This window comes from Antedon bifida, chromosome 9 (genome assembly GCF_963402885.1).
Source record: "Antedon bifida chromosome 9, ecAntBifi1.1, whole genome shotgun sequence".
Classification (NCBI taxonomy): Eukaryota; Metazoa; Echinodermata; class Crinoidea; order Comatulida; family Antedonidae; genus Antedon; species Antedon bifida.
The window spans coordinates 12,670,927-12,693,249 of record NC_136234.1 but is presented as its reverse complement, the minus strand read 5'-3'; the positions used below and the strand labels follow the sequence as shown (position 1 = coordinate 12,693,249).

The 22,323-nt window shown below is 30.9% G+C and overlaps 1 protein-coding gene across 8 annotated transcripts in view; it reads left to right on the top strand.

Annotated features, from left to right (window-relative positions):
• The window catches only part of LOC144852137 (nesprin-1-like), a 156,642-nt gene extending 134,714 nt beyond the window's left edge, over nt 1-21,928 (top strand). For 5 of the 8 annotated variants that reach the window (XM_078709861.1, XM_078709865.1, XM_078709860.1 and 2 more), the window contains 13 exons: nt 2,346-2,508; nt 8,492-8,679; nt 8,804-8,954; nt 9,388-9,708; nt 10,260-10,460; nt 12,876-12,932; nt 14,722-15,258; nt 15,588-15,684; nt 16,039-16,241; nt 17,676-18,005; nt 18,390-18,608; nt 19,226-19,428; nt 19,950-21,928. In XM_078709861.1, the coding sequence (XP_078565987.1) occupies nt 2,346-2,508; nt 8,492-8,679; nt 8,804-8,954; nt 9,388-9,708; nt 10,260-10,460; nt 12,876-12,932; nt 14,722-15,258; nt 15,588-15,684; nt 16,039-16,241; nt 17,676-18,005; nt 18,390-18,608; nt 19,226-19,428; nt 19,950-20,157 (2,878 nt within the window). In that variant the 3' untranslated portion in view covers nt 20,158-21,928. Of the gene's footprint in view, nt 1-2,345; nt 2,509-8,491; nt 8,680-8,803; nt 8,955-9,387; nt 9,709-10,259; nt 10,461-11,927; nt 12,024-12,875; nt 12,933-14,721; nt 15,259-15,587; nt 15,685-16,038; nt 16,242-17,675; nt 18,006-18,389; nt 18,609-19,225; nt 19,429-19,949 lie in introns of those variants that run through there. The other 3 variants (XM_078709864.1, XM_078709866.1, XM_078709867.1) reach the window with 3 other exon arrangements.
• Nucleotides 21,929-22,323: the final 395 nt, after the last annotated feature.

Genomic DNA, 22,323 nt, shown 5'->3' with positions numbered 1-22,323 from the left:
CTAGAGTAACAACATTGTTTTTGTTTATTGTTGTTTTGACTGCTCTCACTGTCTGATGTTTAAACTGGGAAGATTCCAAACATTGTTATTATCACTAAACCTGTGATTTACTGTTGTGACCTGGTATACAAGGCATCAATATTTCACCAAGATCAGCTGGGTGCCCTTAATAGTCTCAGATTACACAGGGCTGAGAATGTTTACTAGCATACTACACAGACTGAAGCAACAACTGTATACAAACTCACTTCAGGATATACCATGCTCTCTGTTAGATAATACAAACGTGGATAATACTATGTCTTCGGACGCGGTTATTGAATATGTCATCCAGCCAAGGTATGGGATCTTGTGATCTGTAATAATAATTAGGCTTTGCTAAGGAATCTTAAATTGATATTTAATTGCTTTGTGGGAAGACTGAGGAATGTAGGGCAATTTGATATTAAGGTGCTTACTGCTTTAGTATCTATTAACATGTATTTGATTTCAATCAGTGTGAAATTATGAATGCATTTATGTTCATATGAATTTAAATTCTGTAACAACTAGTTTGGACAAATGCTATGTTGTTAAACCATTGAGAAATAACTAACCACAGCTTCAACAAGTTGGATACAGCTAATGCTCAAGTTTATGAACAAAAATTAAACTTTGATAAATTTAAATCTTGAATTAAAAAATACAATATAATAGATTAAACTTGTGATTGTAAATAGCTAAGTTTTGAAATTATTACGTATATGTTACGTATAATACGTTGTATACACAATTTTTGAAGTAATACAGTTTTAACATCTATATTTAAAAATATGAAAATATCTATGTATTCATAAGCAAGCCTTCTACATAAAATATTGATAATACAGTACTTATTGTAGCACAAATATAGAAATTAAGATTCTTATATATTTTAATAGCTACGATACGAATCATTTATGTAGAGCCCACGCATCACATAGAAGTGTTTACAGAAACAGGTCAGGTCAAATTGAGATGATGTCAGTGAAACACATTTGATCATATAATATACTGTAGAATGTATAAAGATACAGTACTATGTAATAATATTATGATGGCTGGTGTACATTGTATTAATGTAGTTTATACCATTTGAATGTTAGTAACGCTTCATTTCTCGCTGGTATGGTTGCTTACATTTTGTTTCAAATGCTTTATTATAGCCATAGTAGCATTTATATTTTTTTCTAGTAATTGGCCTTATTGATATAAAAGGCATACTGTCATTGAATTGATAACCACAGACTTGTTTCAAACAGTACATGGGTTGTACAGTATATTGTAGTTTTCACACTTTGGCTACTAGTTCAGTACAGTATTCTCCTTTATACTTTTTAAATGTGACGCCCTTAGTCCAATAGCCACATCCTTTCTGTCTTTCTGTAAATAAAATGTTATGTATTATCAATACTGTAATAAACTTAACCTGTTAGTGGAGGTTTTCATTGCTGTTGGTTGTCAACTGAATAAAATTAATAATTTACTCAATGTATTTTCATTTCTATGACTTTCCATTCATTGTATAAACATCTTTTCAAATTCCTTTCAAATTTACATGTTTTATATATCCATTGTTCTTCAAAAATATGATATTTTTATTAATTTTTGTTAAAACCAATTTTTTGTTGGTAAGGAGATAAATGGTTAGATCAATACCATTGCTGCTATAGTACCTGCTGTCAGTAGATCAAAGTTGCAGTAAATATTCCCCGATAGATATCGACCCCTTAGCTAGCATTCCAAACTCATGGTAACCTTTAATCTTCTGATAGGAATCATATTTGATTTTGATGATTTCATTCAGGGAGTTGAAAACAACTTAAACTCTTTAGAAGTCATTTGAATATTGCATAAATTAGTACACATAAGAAATTATTTGCAGGATTATTTACTATTTGTCTTTTTTAATTATTAAGTACGATTATACATCTAGCGTATTCTTTCAGTCAGAGATGTGTAGTGTAATATTTCTGTGGCTTAACATTTAAAAAATGCTCTTGGCATAGGAATATAAAGCATATTTTCAGGCATGGCTTTCCAATTGGGGTGGTGCTATTATAAATTTCATTCATGGTTATAGGGTTTGCTGTATGAATGAACAGCAGAGTGAGTGCCTCCCTAAGTGTGCAATGCTATATTCTATCATAATGTACGCACAAACGTGCGGATCTAGGGGATTGGCACGATTGTACTTGGTTCGCATCAACTACTTTTTTATATCTATTTTTAACTATTAATACTATTATAGTAGCACTCCCCAGTTTAAAAATATCCTACATCCCCTGACACATATTTAACATTGTTCATATTTTGTATTTTTTCAGAGTGAAGAAACTGCAAGAAACTCTGACAGCCGTACAGCAGTTGGATTCAAACATGGCAAACTTAAAACAATGGTTGAGTTACATTGAAAAAGAACTTGCCTGCCCTGTGAACTATGAATCATGCGGCAGTGAAGAAATACAGGACAAACTAATCCACCAAATGGTAAGCATTGCGACCTGTTTAACTTTTTTGATATCAAGCAAATGTCCATGGCTATACAAATATAGGGCATCTATAGTATACCGATTTTAAAATGGATAGAGGGCACTATATATATAAAAAGAAATCTTGGACATGATATGGCAAGTAAACAATTCACAAACACTTATTGGCTGATGCATTTTGTATTAAAAATGTCTTTTCCCATCTGCATAAGTTGTTACAACTTGTAACCAGGTTTGATCTCCTGATTTATGACACATTTTCATACACACATAAGTTAACTGTAAGAAATCTCAAGAGAAGGCATAGTTACATGCTCTTTGATTACTATAATTGGTCAGTTTAATACCAATGTGTCCACCATAACAACTGGGGACATCTCGGAACAAAAAAAAACCCTTGTCAGTGTGTTTTTCACAGCGGGGTCCCTTCACACTATGGAAACTTGGTTACAACATGTTACAAGTTGTTACTTTTTGCAGGTGTATAGATAGGTTTGTGTGTGTAAAAAAGTCAGATGAATCGTGCGATTAGAAGCAAACTTTTACTATTATTTACCGCTGAATTCAAGACTGAATTCATCATCGAACAAAATGAGAACCACATAGACTGGAATACATTTTAATATATAATAATAAATGTATTTAGTTTGTTACAAATTCATATAGAATTTGCTGGTAATTATTTCTAATCTAAAAGCTTTCACTTTGCCTTAGGTTATTAACTTATGACCTCTGATTGAAAGACTGTAAAATCAAGGTCAAATTTGAATTAGGTTCTGCTATTATCATGAGGGGTACTACAGAATTATCTACTCTATAATTTGCCTTCATATGCTTCCTAACTAATATTTATTAGACAAATAATTCTAATTTGTGTAATACTGGAACATTCATACCATTTACATATTTAAGGGTGTTATTTATAGGCAGGTTGGGAAAAAATTGGATTTTGATTATACAATTTAGGATAATTCACCCCATATTCCCAATGAATTATTCCAAAGAAACAAAAGCATTAGGTTGGTGTACTATACCTAATTGACAGATGCTTTTGTTTAGTGGTTTGTTGAATGGTCGAATAGTCAGTAACTTTTCTTTGGAGGCATAGCATGTTATTATAGGCCTACACACTAGTGGTGGTACTACAGTAATATTATGTTTTATGTGCTAAAATGACTGCATAACATACTGACATACATTATGACTTCCATGCTAAGACGAGCACTGAGTATTAGTGATTATGTAAGTACAGTAGGCTATCTAGGCTTATAGTTAAATTAATTAGTAATAGTAATACAGTAGTTTTAAATTGTGGTTTCCACTTACATCCAGCAACAAGTGTCATTCAGTCAGCACCACTTCAGTTTAGATATTTCAGAAATAGTATGAACAAAAAGACTGCCTTCTGATGAAAGAATAGTTTAAACAAATAAATCTAATAATTTATTAATTTATAAAATAACATTCCAGCTTAAATCATCAAACATTTTATAGATAAAGCAATAATACTTTAATACTTAACTGGAATAACTTTTAAAATTGAAATTGTATCTATGAAAATTTAAGAAATCATGAGAAGATAAACCTTATTATTTTCAGTTCCTATACAGGTAGTACAGTAGGGATGTGTGGGATTTTTAGTCTGAAAAATGGCTAGTATTGTCAGCACATTAATTTTGTACAATGGTGATTCTTGTAGGCCTACAATTACTGTATTCACATTGTATAAATAGTACAAAAAGAAAAAGAACACAACGACATCTGTTTTTGATCATGGGTAGAAATTTACTTTTGTGTTTTAATGTACAAATTTACTCCAGCACAGAAATGTGTTCGATATTTTATACTAATTTCTAGCAATATTATCAAAAGTTTCCAAATAAATACACTATGTAAACTAGGTTTTACTAAAGAAATCTTTTTATTTAAATTTTCTGTATGATTTTTCAGTGAGCAAAACAAATGTTATGCTCTATTTAAGCACAAGCTGCTACTAACATGGAATTCCACGCATCCTTTCCTTTATTCTATATCATCATAAACGGTTTATTGGTCAAGGATGATGATGGATGGAGATAATAATATCTATACAGTACAACCAATAAAACAATAACAGACCCTTTGTGTTCGACACAATAAAACTGAATATTGTAACCAGTGGGCTCCCTGTTGTAGATTTCATTGGTAAATGAGTTATTTTTAGTCAAATTAAAAGTCCCTTATAATAATAATCTCAAAATCTCTTTTAAATATTGCTTTGAATGAAATTTGAATGATGGGGCACTGTATTTGTGGGTTGAAAAAAAATAGGCCTACACTACTGTAACAGTACCAATGGCCTTTTGAAATAAGTTCATTACAGGTTCAGAATTACTGTACTACTGTAGGTACACAAAAATGGTTGATGGTAACAGGTTTGTGGAAGGTACAGTACTTCTGCTGGTGACTCCACGAACACCTGGCAGCCATGCCCAAATATTCATACAGTACATATACATTCAGTATTTTTGTGTTTGTACCGGTATTTTCCACACCTGCCTCCTGCCATGCCCAACTATTCATACATACAGTATTTTTCTTGAAGCCATGTATTCATGGATATACAACTGTATGCTTCGTTTCTGTTATTTGTACCGGTATTTTGTATGTGTGGTTCACCCAGCAGGTACTGATCATTAGAGGGACCCATGTGTGTTCCCTAAATTTCTAATTGCTGATAGCCTGATGTGATAAGATAAAAATATTACATATAGCAAAATATTACTTGGTGAGATCATTAGCGTATGACCATTGAATTGAATTAATCCGTTACTTACGTTTCAACAAGAATATTGTCATTAAAATGTGTTCATTCACTGTATGTACAGTATGTTTTGTCTTAATTTATGATAAAGCTAATTTTGGATCAGTCATGAAACATTTAGTTAAAAAAATGGTGGCGTCACCTGGAAAGCAAATGCTTGTGTCAGGGACACTATAACAAAACAGACAAAAAGAAACAAAAACATAAATATATATATGGGGCATTCCACAGTATTTTTTTGTTACGGACGGGACATTTTTGAGAATATAACTAGACATATCTTAGAAATAAAAAAGAATACAAGATTCAAAGTAGAATAAATGTATACATATATGGCCAATGTTTATTGTGAAAGTCAAAAAAAGAAAAAAGACTGTACAAAAAAATTTTTATTATGAAAATTGTATGCGTCGCGGATGGGACGGCAAATGGACATGACTTTTGAGAAGGTTTACGTATTGTAATATTTCTCCTCATTTAAAAGAGATTTTAAAATTTGTTTTGTATTATTATGTTGCCAGATAGTTGTTTTAGATAACTGAATGTTTATTATAAAAATTGAACTGCAAATTTATTAATAAATATGATTTATATGTCGTTACGGACGGGACATTTCTAACGTCGCGGACAGGACAACTTTGTCCACGTTTAAAAATTGTATAATTTTGCTATTAAAAAAATTTAAAAATAAGTTTTTTACATCAATGTAATCTTTTATTTACAAATCAAAATATAATTCAACCTTTGAAACACTGTTTAAAAGTTTATGTCAAGTGAAAATATTAAAATTCATAAATATGAAATATTATTTATAAAATTAATTATTCGAAGAGTTATAACGAGAAAAAATATTATAAAATGTTATCAAAATATTTATTTACACTAATATAAAAGTTATGCTTGGCATATTAAACAAGACTTCAAGATATTAACACATTTAAGGCGAATCTTTAAAAATTGGCGTTGGCGCTTGACGTCTGAATTTGTTAGTGGATCCAAGTTGCATCTGAAATTTTCTTCTATCCTTGCTTGGATTTAATAACTGTAGGCCTACTTCTATTAAAATTCAATCTTAATTATTTAGTATCTGATTTATAAAAGGTTCTTGGTTGCAAATTCACCAAACAATGAAATCGACAAAGCGATGACCGCACCCAATACTCCCATTCATACTGGTCATGTTTTTTTGGATTTCGGTATTGTTCTTTTGTGGATTGTTATTTTAAATACAGACCACAATGTTTTGTGATTAATAAACAGTTAACACCTTTGTACAGTACTTCTCAGCCTACAGTACAAAAACACTTTTTAATTCTTACAATATTGTCATCACATTCATAAAAAAAATGTCCCATCCGTAACATTCAATAAATTTTGATAGTAATGTTTTTTTAATAAAAAAAATACCAAGTTTTAAAAAACTTGTTTAAATCTATTGCAATTTAATATCCTTAAGAGTTGAAAATTAAGATTTAAAATTAGGAATTAAATAACAATTTTAAAGCCAATTACTTCAATAAACACAAGTGAGGAAAAAACCCCAATCGAAATGTCTCAGAAGTAAACAAAATGAATTTTGAAATGCAAGTATGAAATTAATAAACAATTAAATTAAATAAAATAATTTATTATGAATAATTGGAGCTTACTTTGAAAAAAAAGTAACTGCAGTATATTTATGGGCAAAAATATTAACAAGATGCATGGTTTTATTATGAAATAAAAAGGATTTAAATGATATGTCCCGTCCTTAACAAAAATGTCTGTCCCGTGCCTACGAAAAATATCATCAATATATTTTTGAATATGATATTTTCACCAAAAGTTTCAAAATATTTGTTTATAATGTATTGCATATAGTTTTAAAAGGAGAAAACAAAATATTAAATTGTGGTATCAATACTTTTAACTGAAATGTAAAAAACACCATAAAACTACTATTAAAATGTCGCGGATGGGACAATTATGAATTTTGAAATGTATATATGAAATTTAATAAACAAAATGTGTTATAAAATGCTTGAGTATGTACAATAGGGACATAGAGTAACTATATCTGGCAAAAAAATGTTCAAAATATGCATGGTTTGTGAAATAATTAAGATTTAAATGATACGTCCCGTCCGTAACAAAAATGTCCCGTCCGTAACAATATATTTTTGAAATATGATATTTTCATCAAAATCTAAAATTTTCAAAAAATTTGTTCATAATATAATGAGATATAGTCCTCAGGAGGAGAAAATGAAATATCAAGATTTTTGCATCATTACTTTTAAAATAAATGTAAAAAAACCGCCTAAAACGTCGCGGACGGGACATTTATGAATTTGAAATGGATGTATGAAATTAATAAACAACAAAATTTTAATTAAATACTTGATTATGTATTATTGAGACATAAAGTAACTATATCTGTTGAAAAAACAGTAATAAGATGCATAGTTTATGAAATAAATAGGATTAAAAATGTCCCGTCCGTAACGCCAAATATGACTTTTTCATATTTAATATTCAATAACTTAAAAAATCAATATCAGAAAAATAAAAAAAATGTTATTTAATAAACTTCAACATGTCTACTTTGAGAAATGGCCAAGAGTTACATCAAAATCAGTAAATGAAATTTTTAAACCCACGGACCAAATACTGTGGAATGCCCCATATCACAGAAATGAAAATAACAGTACTAACAGATAAACGTATGCAAAACAAATAATAGTGATACCATTAATTATAACTATTAGTGGCTTTATACTTAAATGTAATTATACAGGGTTACATTCAAAATGGTTTATTATGGCCAATTAAACATATGGTATATTTTGCATAGCGTTGAATCCATAATGTATTGTTAATTATTGACTCTAATACTGAGAATATGATGTTATAGTTAATACTACTTTACATTATATATTTACTTTCGTACATGGAATACAGGTACTGTACAACCAGAACATGGAAAAGTTAGTCTGACATTGTGGAGTATTTACACTCTTCGATTGCTGACAGCTTAGGCTGGCCCAAAGCTTCTTATTTTATTCCCAAATACACTACTGTACAATAGTATGATATACTATACAGTAGTGTAGCAAATTATTCCTGTAATTTAACTGTTTATATTTTTGTGAATACTGTATTTCAAATTAAAAGAAATTTTTCTCTTTGACATTCACAGGAGATCCAAAAGGACATTGAGAAGCACAGTACTGGTGTTGGATCCGTTTTAAACCTCTGTGAGATGTTGCTACACGATTGTGATGCATGCTCCACCGATGCGGACTGTGAAGCCATCCAAGCTGCCACACGAAGTCTAGACCAAAGATGGCGCAATATATGTACACTTTCTATGGAGAAAAAGATGAGGTAATGTATAGAATGTAGCTGATGAGGTGAAGATTGTTATCACAGATCAATCAAAGAATAAGAGGAAATATATGTTTCTCCACTATGGGCTTTCTCGTTTTCACTTTGGTATTTTTACTTACAGAATTGAAGAGACGTGGAGACTTTGGCAGAAGTTTATGGAGGATTACAAACGTTTTGAAGAGTGGCTTCTAAAAACAGAGAAGGCTGTATCATATCCAGATACAGCTGCCACACAATTCTGTGTAGTAAGAGATGAAATTAAGAAATTTGAGGTAAGCGTATCATGGTTCTAGGCATATTGCTCTGTACCAGTAAGACATGTTTTAGAACTTTGTGGGTATTTGTGGGATAATGCCTTCTCTTGTAATAGAAAATAGTATGGACACAAGACATGGGAAAGAGGGTTATGGGAGAAGGTTAGTGCTGTGTAAATTACAAGAGTACATGCAGTTTTGGAACTGTCCTTAATTGTTCTGGTGTTCTCCATGAGTGAATAAATGAATCTGCTATTATCACAGCATTTATTGTTCAAATATAAATATTACATTAGATGGGTTGTAAAAAATATAGAATGCTGTTGCAAATGTAGATACAGTATAATACTAACATGATGTAACTTTTCTTAATTGATGGATTACAAATCTGTTTTAATACAGTAAGATACTGTAAATTGTTTTAAAATTTATAAAATAATTATCTTTACAGGGATTCCAGAGAAAGATTCACGAAAACTTAGCCCAATTAGAAATTATAAACAAGCAATATCGACGCCTTGCCCGTGAAGGCCGAACAGACAGTACTGACCAACTAAAAACCAGGGTACATGAGGCTAACAATCGTTGGGACAGCCTAGCACGTCGTTGCAGCAGTATTTTGAGACGACTGAAATACATGCAATCAGAACGAGAAGAGTTTGAAAGTGCTAGGGAAGGTGTATTAGTTTGGTTAACAGAGATTGATTTACAGTTAACGAATGTAGAGCATTTCTCTGAATCCGATACATCAATTAAAGTAAAACAAATTAAGGTAGGAATTGTGTATACATACTACTTAAAAGCTTAAAATAAATCATGTAAAAAACTTTTATAATAAATTATATATAAAAATTATGTATGAAATACAATTTTTCATTTGTACATGTGTGCTATATCTTATTAACGATTTTTGCAACAAAAAAACTTGATTTGGAAAATGATAATAAACAGTTTTATAGAACAAGAATGTAATTGTGGAGGCATGGACTGTATTTGTTACGTTAGTGGGTGATACAGGGACAACCACCTTTAAAGTCTCCCACCCAGTACAAGTTTTACTTTAAGGCCTATAAATAAATTCAACACAGCACGCACCAAAGAAATGTCCAGTGGATACCTGATGGTTTATTTTTCCACTAACCATTTCATTTTCAAACCGCCCATCAATTTCTCTAGATACATTCTAAATAGAAAGAGTTGAATTATACCTGTATACTGCATAGTTTTTGAAATTATAATTATAAATCTTAAATTTAAAATTTAAAAATTTGAAAGACAGAATAAGAAAGTTTTAATAAAATATAATATTTTTCTTGTTTGTAGGCATTCCAACATGAAATAGATTTAAACCAATGTAGAATAGATGACATCAACTCCAGTGCTCAGTTATTAATGCAGCGCTGTGACCCCAACGACGCAGTAATCATTCAGGAATCATTGGATGAACTGCATCGATATTGCGAGGAAGTATTTTCTCGCGTCGACAGATTTCAACGCAAACTTCAAAGGATTTCAATGGCGCAGGTGTGTATTTTTATTTTACGATGCATCACTTTTATTTTATCATTTTATAAATCTATCTGCTATAGTTATGGGTTACATTTGCTTTCAAATTAATTCTTGCTCGAAAACTGCACATCAGAAAATTTGGCTGATAGAATTGAGCCAAAATAATTTATTAAATTTGTACAAATATAGAGTAATTAAACCTCTAATTTATGGTCGCAACTGTATTTTTAACCAATCTCTTCCTGTTGCCATATTTGTTAATGTTGTTGTTCCGGCAATAAAAGTAATGGAAATGTATTAACTACTTTAAAAGTAAAGATAAATCTTATAATTTACATAATACTTTTGGCATCCACATTTTCAATACAAACTTGCTACTAAATTTAACACATCATTAAAAAACCAAATTAATTCCAGTTTTATTAGCCAAATTCTCTTACGGACAGTTTTGGATGTTATAGAAATCTTGTAGTTATATTTACGATTTGTGATTCATATCTCAAATATCATGCATGCACTTAGTTATTACAAAATTTACAAAAATACTTTCTAAATATTTTCATACAACAACAATCTATAAAAATTATATCTATAATCGGTTTGCTGTGTTACAAAATATATAAAACATTTTCAATAAATTATTATTTAAATACAGTAATTCATATTATATGCTATTATCACTATACATAAAAAAAATGCTATTTTTGTTATTATACTTCACTAGTTGCACAGACCATATCAATTTTTTCTTTGCTTTACGAAAACAAATAAATAAATAAAGGTTTTAGGAAAATTATCATATTACAACTTACACAAACCATAAAGTTTTACATTTATGCACAAATCATGCCTACTTTCTTATTTTGGCACTAAACAGAAAATTCATATCTTAGGATTTGCTTAATTGACTTATAAAATTCATTCATCACAAATACACACAATGCATACCCTATTAAACATACCCGGCCTTGGCTGGTAGCTTTTAAATTCAACCTTAAAAAGAGAAATAATTGCCGATAACAACCTCTATTATCCACACACAAAAGTAAAGAAAAAATAGCCCAAAGCTAAGCTAACTTAACCAATATTACACATTACACAGATATTGAAAATTTAAGCTTGGTTCCCACTATGACACAACGTAATGACATTGTATGTGCATTTGAGTTGACCAACCACAAGCGACAATTCAGATTGTCCAACACATCGTGATTGGTCAAATTACAGTACTTGCATTGCATTTTTGTGTCTAAGTGGGAACCAAGCTTTAGAAAACAGCATTTTGAAATGTAACCATTTGATAGACCCATTAACATATTAGTAATTATTATTGTTTAAATTCAAATGTTTTATATTATGTTATTTTAGATATAAATGGGTTGTGGGATGCTTATGTCATTTTTGTAGATGGGTTTAATGCAAGTTTTTGTTTTGCTGGTGGTGGCTGCATATATTAACCCCAATGATTCCCCCCTATTACAGACTCGAGCAGGTCGGGCCGACAGGCTACGACTTGGCTTCTCATTGAATCCTGATAGCATGTAACACATTTTCAACTATTCGTTTTGTTCGCCAGAGGTAGGCCGTGGTGTGCGCTTATTTAGATCACTCACCAACTATTTCTATCTTTTAAAACAAGATTCTGCCTTAAGCATACTTACTTGGATAAACTAATGCCGTTGAATTTCATATAGAAAAACACCCCTGAAGACCAGTGGAATCTATTGTATATATGCACCAATTGCATGGATGTAATGGTTTATGACATGTATGGGTTGATCTATTAATTGTAGGAGTGTTTTTCTATTGAGAGTAATAGTTTATCCAAATAATTATGCCGTTTTCAGGCTACCAACTATTCATTTACCTCTGCGTTGTGTTTCTTCTATCACGTTTGCCATGGCTTTTATCACAGATACAAGATTTCTCTTTGCTTTTTCTTCGCTTTGTCTCTAGGTTTTAGATTCAACTTCTTCATCTATCGTTGATAATGAATGGCGTGCATTGCTAACACATTTTGTCAATAACTCAATATACTTTTCTCAATATTTAAATACAGTAGAACCTTTATTTTGGGACATCCCTATTCAGGGGAAATTCATATTCAAGGGTCATCTCTATTCTTGGACATTTTCTCGTGAAAAAAATGAGGAGAAATATATGTTTTAACACTAATGGCCAACCCCTATTAAGGGTACACTTTTTTTCAAGTCCCAATGGTGTCCCCTTAATAGAGGTTCTACTGTAGTTGCTTTCATTGTTTACATTTCAGATTGAAATATATTCACAGCTATTGAAACAGTTTTTTTATTAACATTCCAATATATTATCTTCATTTTCATTATAATAAATACTGTAGACACAGGCCATGATACAAAACTAATTTTATTTCCAATATGTCAATAATTGTTTCTAATTTTGGTTTCAAAGGGCACATATTGTGAACTGCTAACATTTAGCAGCCTAACCTTCCCAATTGGGGGTCGGGTAAGATTGTCAAATATTAAATGTTTTTAAACCATTTTGTTTATGTTACCCATTGTTCAATTTGTCTTGTATTGTTGGTGGTATGTGGTTCAAATTTGGATTTTTATACAAATACATTTATACTTATAATTATAATGACAATTATTTACATTTATTTTCATCTACCTGTACAATATCAATTACTGTATGCTTTATTAAATATGTATTTCATACTCATATATTAACGACAATATTATATCCAAGTATCCTTTACACCGTTAGTTAACATTACATTTATACTTAGTACAGTATTTTAAAATTAACAATTACAAACTCATATTTGTATTCAGTTAAGAAAATGCTAAGACAAAATGATCTTTAAGGTTAGGTCCATGCTTGAGCAACTCTAAGTGTGAGTGTGAACCCAACCTTAAAGATATTTCGTCTTAATGTCTACAAGACATTGAATTTATTCCATCCAGGGTACCTAGTTCATTAGCTATACCATGGGCCTATAAAATAAGTCCATTGCTTATACCATCCCTCAGGGTTCTCACTTTGCTGGTTAATCCTGGATTCCCTCGATAGAAAGCTTCTTTGTAACGTCTCACAATACTGTAGTACCTTTTTTATCTTTACACCTAGCCTCAACATTTTTGCACCATTTAAAAAAAATCACCTATAAATAAATTTTCAGTGTAAAATGCATGAACCTATACTGTATTTTGAGAGTTTTATTGCACCCTTGTACAGTCTCACTGTACCTTGCTGTCCAAATCTTACCAGTTTCTGTTTCCAACCCCATCCACCGCTGTGATACCTGACTTCAACCTTAGTCTGTGTGTTGATAATTCAAGTTTTTGTAATTCATAAACTACCTGCAAATTGTTTTTGTTATTGATATATTCTCAAAAAAATTGGTTTATATGTATTTCGTATCATCATATTTCTATAAATTATGTTTTAAATTTGTTGTGTTTCAAATTCATTTTTTAATTTCATTGCCTTTTTTCTGCAGTAACCACCGTGTGTTGTTACCATGTCAACAACATTTTCATTCCAATGGCTATTTCAGGCTTTCCACATTGATTGATGTTGTCACTGTTTTTATTTGTGCACATTTTAATTTTTCTTTTACTTACACAGAGATCTCATTTTTTATCATTGATAATGTTGTATTCTCTACATGCCATTTTGTAAATTCAAGTTTAGTAGAAGAGAAAATACACTTGCCATTGATTAGGCATTAAAAAAAATGTTACATTGTCTAACAATTTTTAAAATTCAATAAATAAACTAGACCCCTTAAAACCAGTAAAAGAAAACAGGAATTTTCTTGAGCACCCAAATTCTGTCTACTACTGTATCAGTTTACTTATTCACTATTCACACTTAACTTAAATACACCTACATTTAAAAATACTGATATCTGAAATGAATACCACTTAATTAAAAATCTGCAATGTTTCTCACTTAAGTTTGATTGGATTTTTGACAAACCAAACTCGTTTGTTCATTCCGTTCGGTTTAGTTGCCTGTATTAAAATCACCACTGAAAACTATTTTCAACGTTGTGTTTTACCAGAGAAACCACTATTTACAGTGTATATGTTTTCATAATGAATATTGGATTTAAAATTAATAGTATATGTAATCATATCATTTTATATATTTGTGTACATACTGATTTAATTGTTTTTAATAGAATTATTTGCCTTTGCTTTAAATAAATTTAATTTCAATGAAATTTACAAAACATTATGTTGAGTGTTTCATTTCATTTAACGTCTCATTTTTCATATTTTTCCAGATTGATGATGATGGCGCAGAATCTTCCGAGTATGAAACAGGAGAATCACGGGATAGTAGTCCAGATAGACAAAGTCACAATAGCAATGCATCACAAGGAAGTATATCACACTCCCTCCGGAGCAGTCATAGGGATTCTTCCATGGAAATGTTATCAGCACGCACATCACCCTTACCATCCTTGCGCTCAAGTCGAGCAAGTAGCTTAGAAAAAGAACTCAATAAAATTATTTCACCGACTACAGAACAAAGGTCAGTTGTTCACAAACGGTCACCCACGCGGGAACATCGATCCGGTCGTGACACTCCGGGTAGCATGGCCTCAATGGACTGGGATATGTATGTTACGTGCAACCAATCGCAGTTAGAGGGTATGGAACCGGGAGGGGAGAAATGGAAGGCTCGCCAACAAGACATAGATATTTCACAACTCAAGAGGGCACTAAAAGAATGCACCGACAAACTGGACGAGATGGATGAAGTATCGTTGATACCAATTCCATCTGGACCAGAAATTGAAACAGAAAAAGAAAATTTTGTAAGTCGTTAATACAATAAAATATTTTGTAAATTCAAGACATAATTATTTCAAACTAATGTTTTGTAGAAATTACCCGAAACCTCTGCAAAATTTCTTTATGGCTGTTTTAGTACTTTATTGTTTTGATTTAGCTTTCTGCTTATTTGATTTGTAACTCCATTGAGAAACAGCCCTTGATACCCACAGTGTTGTCATTTTTATAGTAATTATATGATGTGTATTGGTGTACAGTATTTTCAAGAAAGAAATGTTTTGTTGTTACGTACAGTACAACCTCCATCAAAGAAAGGATATTTTTCAACATATTCATTATTATAATATTTCAGGATGTACTAGTAGCAGATTGTAAAGTATGTTTAGCGACAGTAAAACGTCGTGGCAACAGGATCCAAGATCAACCTGAGCTCAATGAACAAGTTATAGGTAAGTACCCAGACAATGTATCACAATTTGGTACAATTGTAAAGTTAACTTTTAAGGATTTAAAATGAGAGGACCCATGGCCTAAAATTGTAAAATGAAGTGACGCAGTGGGCCGAGGCCTCAGGTTAGCACTCATAGGGTACAGTACCTTCCAATGCTAGATAGTTGTATTGGGCTGCTCATCCTCTGGACCCCTTAAACTTAAGCTTAAGTTTCCCTTAAGCTCTGGGGCCCCCGGATTTAGCCAGTGAGTGCTCATAGTTTTTACGCCATACGTTGATTTTTAATATCAATTGAGTAACTAAGTCTGAAATATATGTTATCCTAAACTAATAAGTTCCACTTTATTTTCAGCAATAATCACTAGATGGGATGCTATGCAACCCAAGATGCTAGACAAAGAGGCTTACCTAACCCAAGTGTACCAACAGTGGCAGCAGTTTAAGAACGATCTCAACAACTTAAACACCTGGCTGGATGAAGCAGAAATGATCATCACAAATCACAGCCAATCAGGCGATGTGGAGGATTTGGAAGATACCATTAAGAAATATAGGGTATGCATTTATAAATAAATGTATAGTCTGATGGTTATATTAGTTTTAGATAATAGTTAGTTGTTCATGATCATTTATTATTATTGCATGAAATTACACACATCAGCTATTTTGTGTTTTAGTTTCACTGCACATAGAATTACTACTGTGTATTAGATATCTGTAAAGGTAACTTTTGTTATAATTAAAAAATCTACAGTTTATTTTTGCAGTTTGTGACCACTAAAAAGTTACATCATTTCAAGCCCTTGAATTATCATTATTTCTGTTCTCATAATCAGTAGCCAAAAGTTTCATTTAGGTACTGGTTTTTACTATTAGTAGTTTTCACTGGTGATTACTAGTTATTACTGATTTTAACCGGTTATTACGGTCATTCCAAATTGTAACTAAATTGAGATAAAAAGCTATGAAACTTGGTTACCTACTCTAGAAATGCATAAAAATTAGAAAGGGGTTTACGGACATTTTTTTCTTTATTTTTTTATTTTCTTTAAATTAATTTCTTAATATTCAAACACAAATAGTTTTCCAAATGTCCTTTATTTTTAACTACATTCCCGTTTCAGATATTCACAAATCTTGTTGATTGTATAAAAGAAAGATTTTATCATGATAGTTCGGTATGATTTTAATTTTTCCCAGAAAGGATTTTTATTTGGGTTGTTTGTGGTTTTGTTTTGTTGATTTGTTTGTTTTGCTTATAAGTACTGGGTATCTTTTTATTTGGATATTGCATCCTAAATACAAATTCATTCTAAAACAAAATGTTTATTTCTTTGATGTTTTTTTAAAAAATAAAAATAATAAATTAAATATTTATTTATATATTTATATCCTATAAAAAGAAGAAATTTTTTTCTACATCGGTTTTTTTTTTACAGTAGTTGATTTGCACATTATTTTGTTTTTTATATTATTTTGCGCTATACATTTACTAACCAAAAATCACTACTAATCATAAATCAATATTGTTTTTATCAGTGTATTTTTATTTGAAAGCATTTATAGTAAAAAAAATGTAACTTTATTGTCTTATGCACTGTTTTTGATATTGTTTGGTATCTTGAATGATATGATTATTAACTATTACTTTGAAGGCACTCATAATAGTAAAGTAATTACCGTACTGAGAAATCTAAGAGCTATTTCTTTGCCTTTCTGTACATTTCTATTTAAAAAGTTCAACTGTATATGTATTAAAAATAAAATTGTCAGAATCAACAAAGTTCATTAGATAATAGAACTCTATGCTGGTGGTTAACTTGCTTGCTTACCATTCCCAAAGTCTTTGGTTCGATCCCAACAAGCACCCATTCCCTAAGCCAAACTCATAAGGTGGCTTACTTCAAAGAATTGGCTCATTCTTATGTTACATATTGTATAAACTGCTGAATGTGAATAATGTAATGAATATAATTTTCTGTTAAATAGGAATTTCTTCTTGGTTTGAATTCACGGAAAGCAATCGCAATGTCCATCAACCTTTGCAGCCAGCAGTTCACGCAATCCAACAGTCCAGAAGCCAACCAGCTGGAAGAGGATGTATCACTGATGAACCGGCGATGGAAGAGAATGTGCAGTTATGCTGCAGATTGGCAGAAGGAGCTGCAGTTGGCAGTGACTCAGTGTGAAGAGTTCCACCAGACAACCGATGATCTGCTGGTGTGGTTGCGACAGTGTGAGGAGTATGAGCTGGAGAATGAACCTGTTGATCTGATGGCTAATGTTCTGGTCTTGCAAAAACAGTATAGGGTTTTCTTGGTATGTACAATTTAACAATTATTTTCCCAAAATGATACTGTTTATCAAAAATTCTTCCTTAATAATCTCTGCTTCAGGTGCTGAAATTCATTGATCCACTTCTGGTTTTCCTTTAGATTGCTTTGTTTTACTATGTCTCCCTTTGTTATGAGATAATTATTATTGTGAGAGCAGAGAGTATATAATCCAAAAGTCCAGAAAAGTTCCTAATCCATTCCAATGCATTCATAGAACAAATAAAAAGTTGATCTATAAAACAAATCTTTTAAAGATTTATTGGAAATGAGGGCAAAAATCCTTGAGAACAAGAATAAATCTTTTAAGAAATATACCCGAACTTCACTATTATGACTATATATTAAGAGTATCTTTCATTTTGTTTAGAAATTAAAGCAAGAGCTAGATGACACCCACCCGCGAGTGATGACACTCAAGGAAACTGCTGACCAGTTACTAGTGGACGTTGACTCACAAGAATGTCAAGACACCAGAGAGAAGCTTCAAGTGATCACCACAAGTCTCAACCAGCTGCGTAAAACATGCCACGACAACTTGGAACTTTTGGAGACGGTCATTGACCCTACAGACTTTGATATCAATCAGGTAGGTGTTTCCAACTTCCTTTTCTTTGTCATGAGGGATAACCTGTTCTAATCCTGATGGCTTAAAAATATAGACAAATGGGGAAATATAAATGAGGTGACATCCTTCTAGACTGTCAAGGATAATTGCTGTAATTGGCAGTACTTGTTGTGGTGCATCATGTTGTTGAAACAATATATACAGTATATATAAATATAAACAATATAATCTGTAAATTTATTTACTAAACAAATCTCTAAAAATTACTTTTCCTTTGTTGTTAACTTCCTCCTTTTTTCCTCTTTTTACTATATATAAAGAAAACTAATTAAAATCTTCCTAGTTTCCTGAGGCCCCATTTCATAACTTTATTTTATGTAAAGCTCAAACTTTATGTGACAAAAAAATTAGATGTGCCCATATATGGACATGATGTTGTTATATCACTACCATATTTGGGAATATCACTACCGTATTTAGGCACATCACAATTTTTTTTTGTCAAACTAGTTTGATAGTGTACTGTTATCATTTGTTATATGATGAATAATGTATTCATTTAATTTCTACACTGTTATGTCTTAACAGTATAAACAAAAACTTTCAATTTATTTGGTTGAATATCTTTATTGTTGCAGTCACCTCACTTGAGTCGAAGTGGATCAACATCTTCGTACATTCCTGATGGCATTGATTCCATCGAAGGCATCCCGTCTGATACTGAAGGCATCTTGTCTAGTACACCAATGGCACTATTTGGTGTTCCTGGAGCTGACAACGATGATCTGGATGACATCAGTGGAATTGCACCAGTTTCCTTATCATCTGCAGAACAACCAACGTAGGTTTCACTTAATTCTTATTAGTAGTAGCTTAACAAATTGACAATCTATGCAAAATGGGAACAAATGAAAAAAAGTTTAGGAATGAAAATGATAGTGGCACTATATGATAGGGGTCAAGGGTTAAAATCTTGGATTGACCTAATTTTTGAGGTTTTACTTATGGCCAAAACCAGTGTCACTACCTAAGCCCCAGACTTGTTTATTTACCATGTGGCTTCCTAGTTGTGTTATTAAATGTAGAAATAAAACATTTATAAATGAAGGAAGGTATAATTAGTAGTAGCACTATATGATAGGGTCATAGGTTAAAATCTTGGATTTATCTCACTATCAAGGTTTTTCTTTTTGGCCATTTGGCTTTATAGTTGTGTTATTAAGTGTTGAACTAAACAAATTATGTGGAAAAATTCAACAAAGAGTGAAAGAGAAAAAACAAATGGTGGATTTTAGCCATTTTCTTTTTTCTACTTTATTACCTTGAACATCTAGTAATAATTCCTATTTTGTTTTTTTATAGAAATGCAGCAAGTCCAGCTAAACGTCCAGCCTTCTTTGGCCGTGTTTTCCGTGCCGCTCTTCCACTCCATCTTCTGATGATCCTGTTGCTAGGCGTCGCCTGTCTCGTCCCAATGACTGAAGAAGACTACAGTTGTTTGTTGATGAACAATTTTGCTCGATCGTTACAACCGATGCTCACATACACAAATGGACCGCCACCCACATAAATTTGTTTTAAACCTTGAGTATATTAGCTTTTTTTTTTGCCAAAAATCAGTGCAATACATTAGTGATAAGCTGAAATTATCCTGAAAAGCAGTTTTAATTTTGACCCCAGAGTTAAATGCTTTATTAACACATGCTATACCTCAATTACTAGTATTAAAATTTGGTGCATTTAAAGTTATAGTGTTAATTGATTGTAAAATGCCAAGCCCTTCTAAAACTCGAACACAAAGTTATAAGGAAAAAATATCAATATATGATACTTATTTAAAATGTAGCCCTCAATATTCAACTTCTTTTCTTCTTAATAATTTTCTTTTTAAAGACATCTGATATTCATTGATTTACTGTTGACATTCGTAATATACAAACCATTGACAGAAAAACATGTATTTCATATAAAATATATATTATTGTATTTAGCCATGGCACTATCTAATCATTCAATAAAACAATAATTAGTTTCATGGTTCAAGATAAGATATATTTATTTCTCCAAAAATTACAATAGAAAAATTGATTTCCTTTGGCTTTTGAAAAAATATAGCAAAAAAAAACAATTACATAACATTATTAGTTATGGAATTACTGGAAAATTTAAAAATAGAATTCAAAATAAAATCATAATTTCATTTCTGTTAATGATAATTAAACCCATTATAAATTTTGTAAAAGCATTTATGATTTATTAATTTATAAATGCGATATGAATTTGTTTAAGTTTGAATATTATTCTTGGTTGTGAGTGTAGTACCTTGTTGCAAATTAACACCTTGAAAAGTTCAAACCATCGATTCATTTTATGACTATAATTTTATAGAAGCATTTTAAAATCATGTGAAACAGTTTAATTTGAATATTATTTTACTGTTTATATAATTATGTAAGATTTAATTATTCCGATGGAAGAATTTAGAAATCTGTATAATTTTGTGTGCTTGACATAATATGTTAATAATATGCTAATGATATGTTAATGATATGTTGATAATACATTAATCATATGATAATGATATGTTAATTTAAAATTTGCAAATCATGATATGTAATTAACTTTTAATTTTCACAAGCTCAGACATATTGTTAATCTGACATTCATATTTCTGGTTCAAATTACACATTTTAATTTTTGTAATTCGAAAATCATGTGATATACTGTAAATTGGATATAAATTATTGACACGTTGTGACATACATATCCACATTTTAAATGTTAACTTTATGTTGGTTGGTTGGTTGGTTCAAGTTGTAGGAGTTATTTGATTGGACCACCATAAATTGAATCCATCAATTGGTCAAATTCATTAATATCAAATTAATTTAAACAAAAAATTTTAATCATGATTGAAATCATAAAATTATTATCAAGGTCAAGGTCAACATAGTTTTGTAGCTGATGACGATTTATTGTTCAGATATTTCAAAACAGACCGGAAGTTATTGATTTTATTCTGTGTTAAGGCTATAATAAAGGATGTTATACTGAAGTACTTTCCAACCCCGTATCGTCCAAACAGCCATTGAATCATATCCTGTTCCAGAATAAAGATGTAATTGTCTCTTTGAACTCATCAGCTCCATATTTCTTATAGTATACTATATTAAGATTGATTCACAATCGCGTATAACGTCAATAATTGAATATGTTTTGTTACTAATGCCAATTCGATGTATATGCGTCTAACTGACTACTTTGTTTACGTCTTTTCACAATGATTGTATTGATGATGCGTCATGTTGCCCTCTGCCTTACAATCATATTCCGCTTCTATTTTAATCACCATAGATGATGCTCAACTAAGATCCTGTAAATAAAATAATCGAAAGGGTGTACCTGATTTACCTCTTTTGCAAAACTAAATACAGACTTTAGTAAAGTGATTTACACCTCCCACAATTAAATCTATTTAAACAACTGTTTTTAAACTTATTGTTTATTGATATTCTACTAAATACTAAACCTATGAGTTTAGGGAATTCAAGTTTACATTTTATTGTCAAATAAATACAACATGTAAATGAAATTTGTATTCCAACTTTAAAAAAAAACGATTAAAATAGTTACAAGAAAAACATACAGAATAAGATTGCATATGAAAGAAAGGAATTGTTATAACGCTCGGTCTTATTAATTAATGTAATTGAGCGTTTATTAAATTATAGAATTA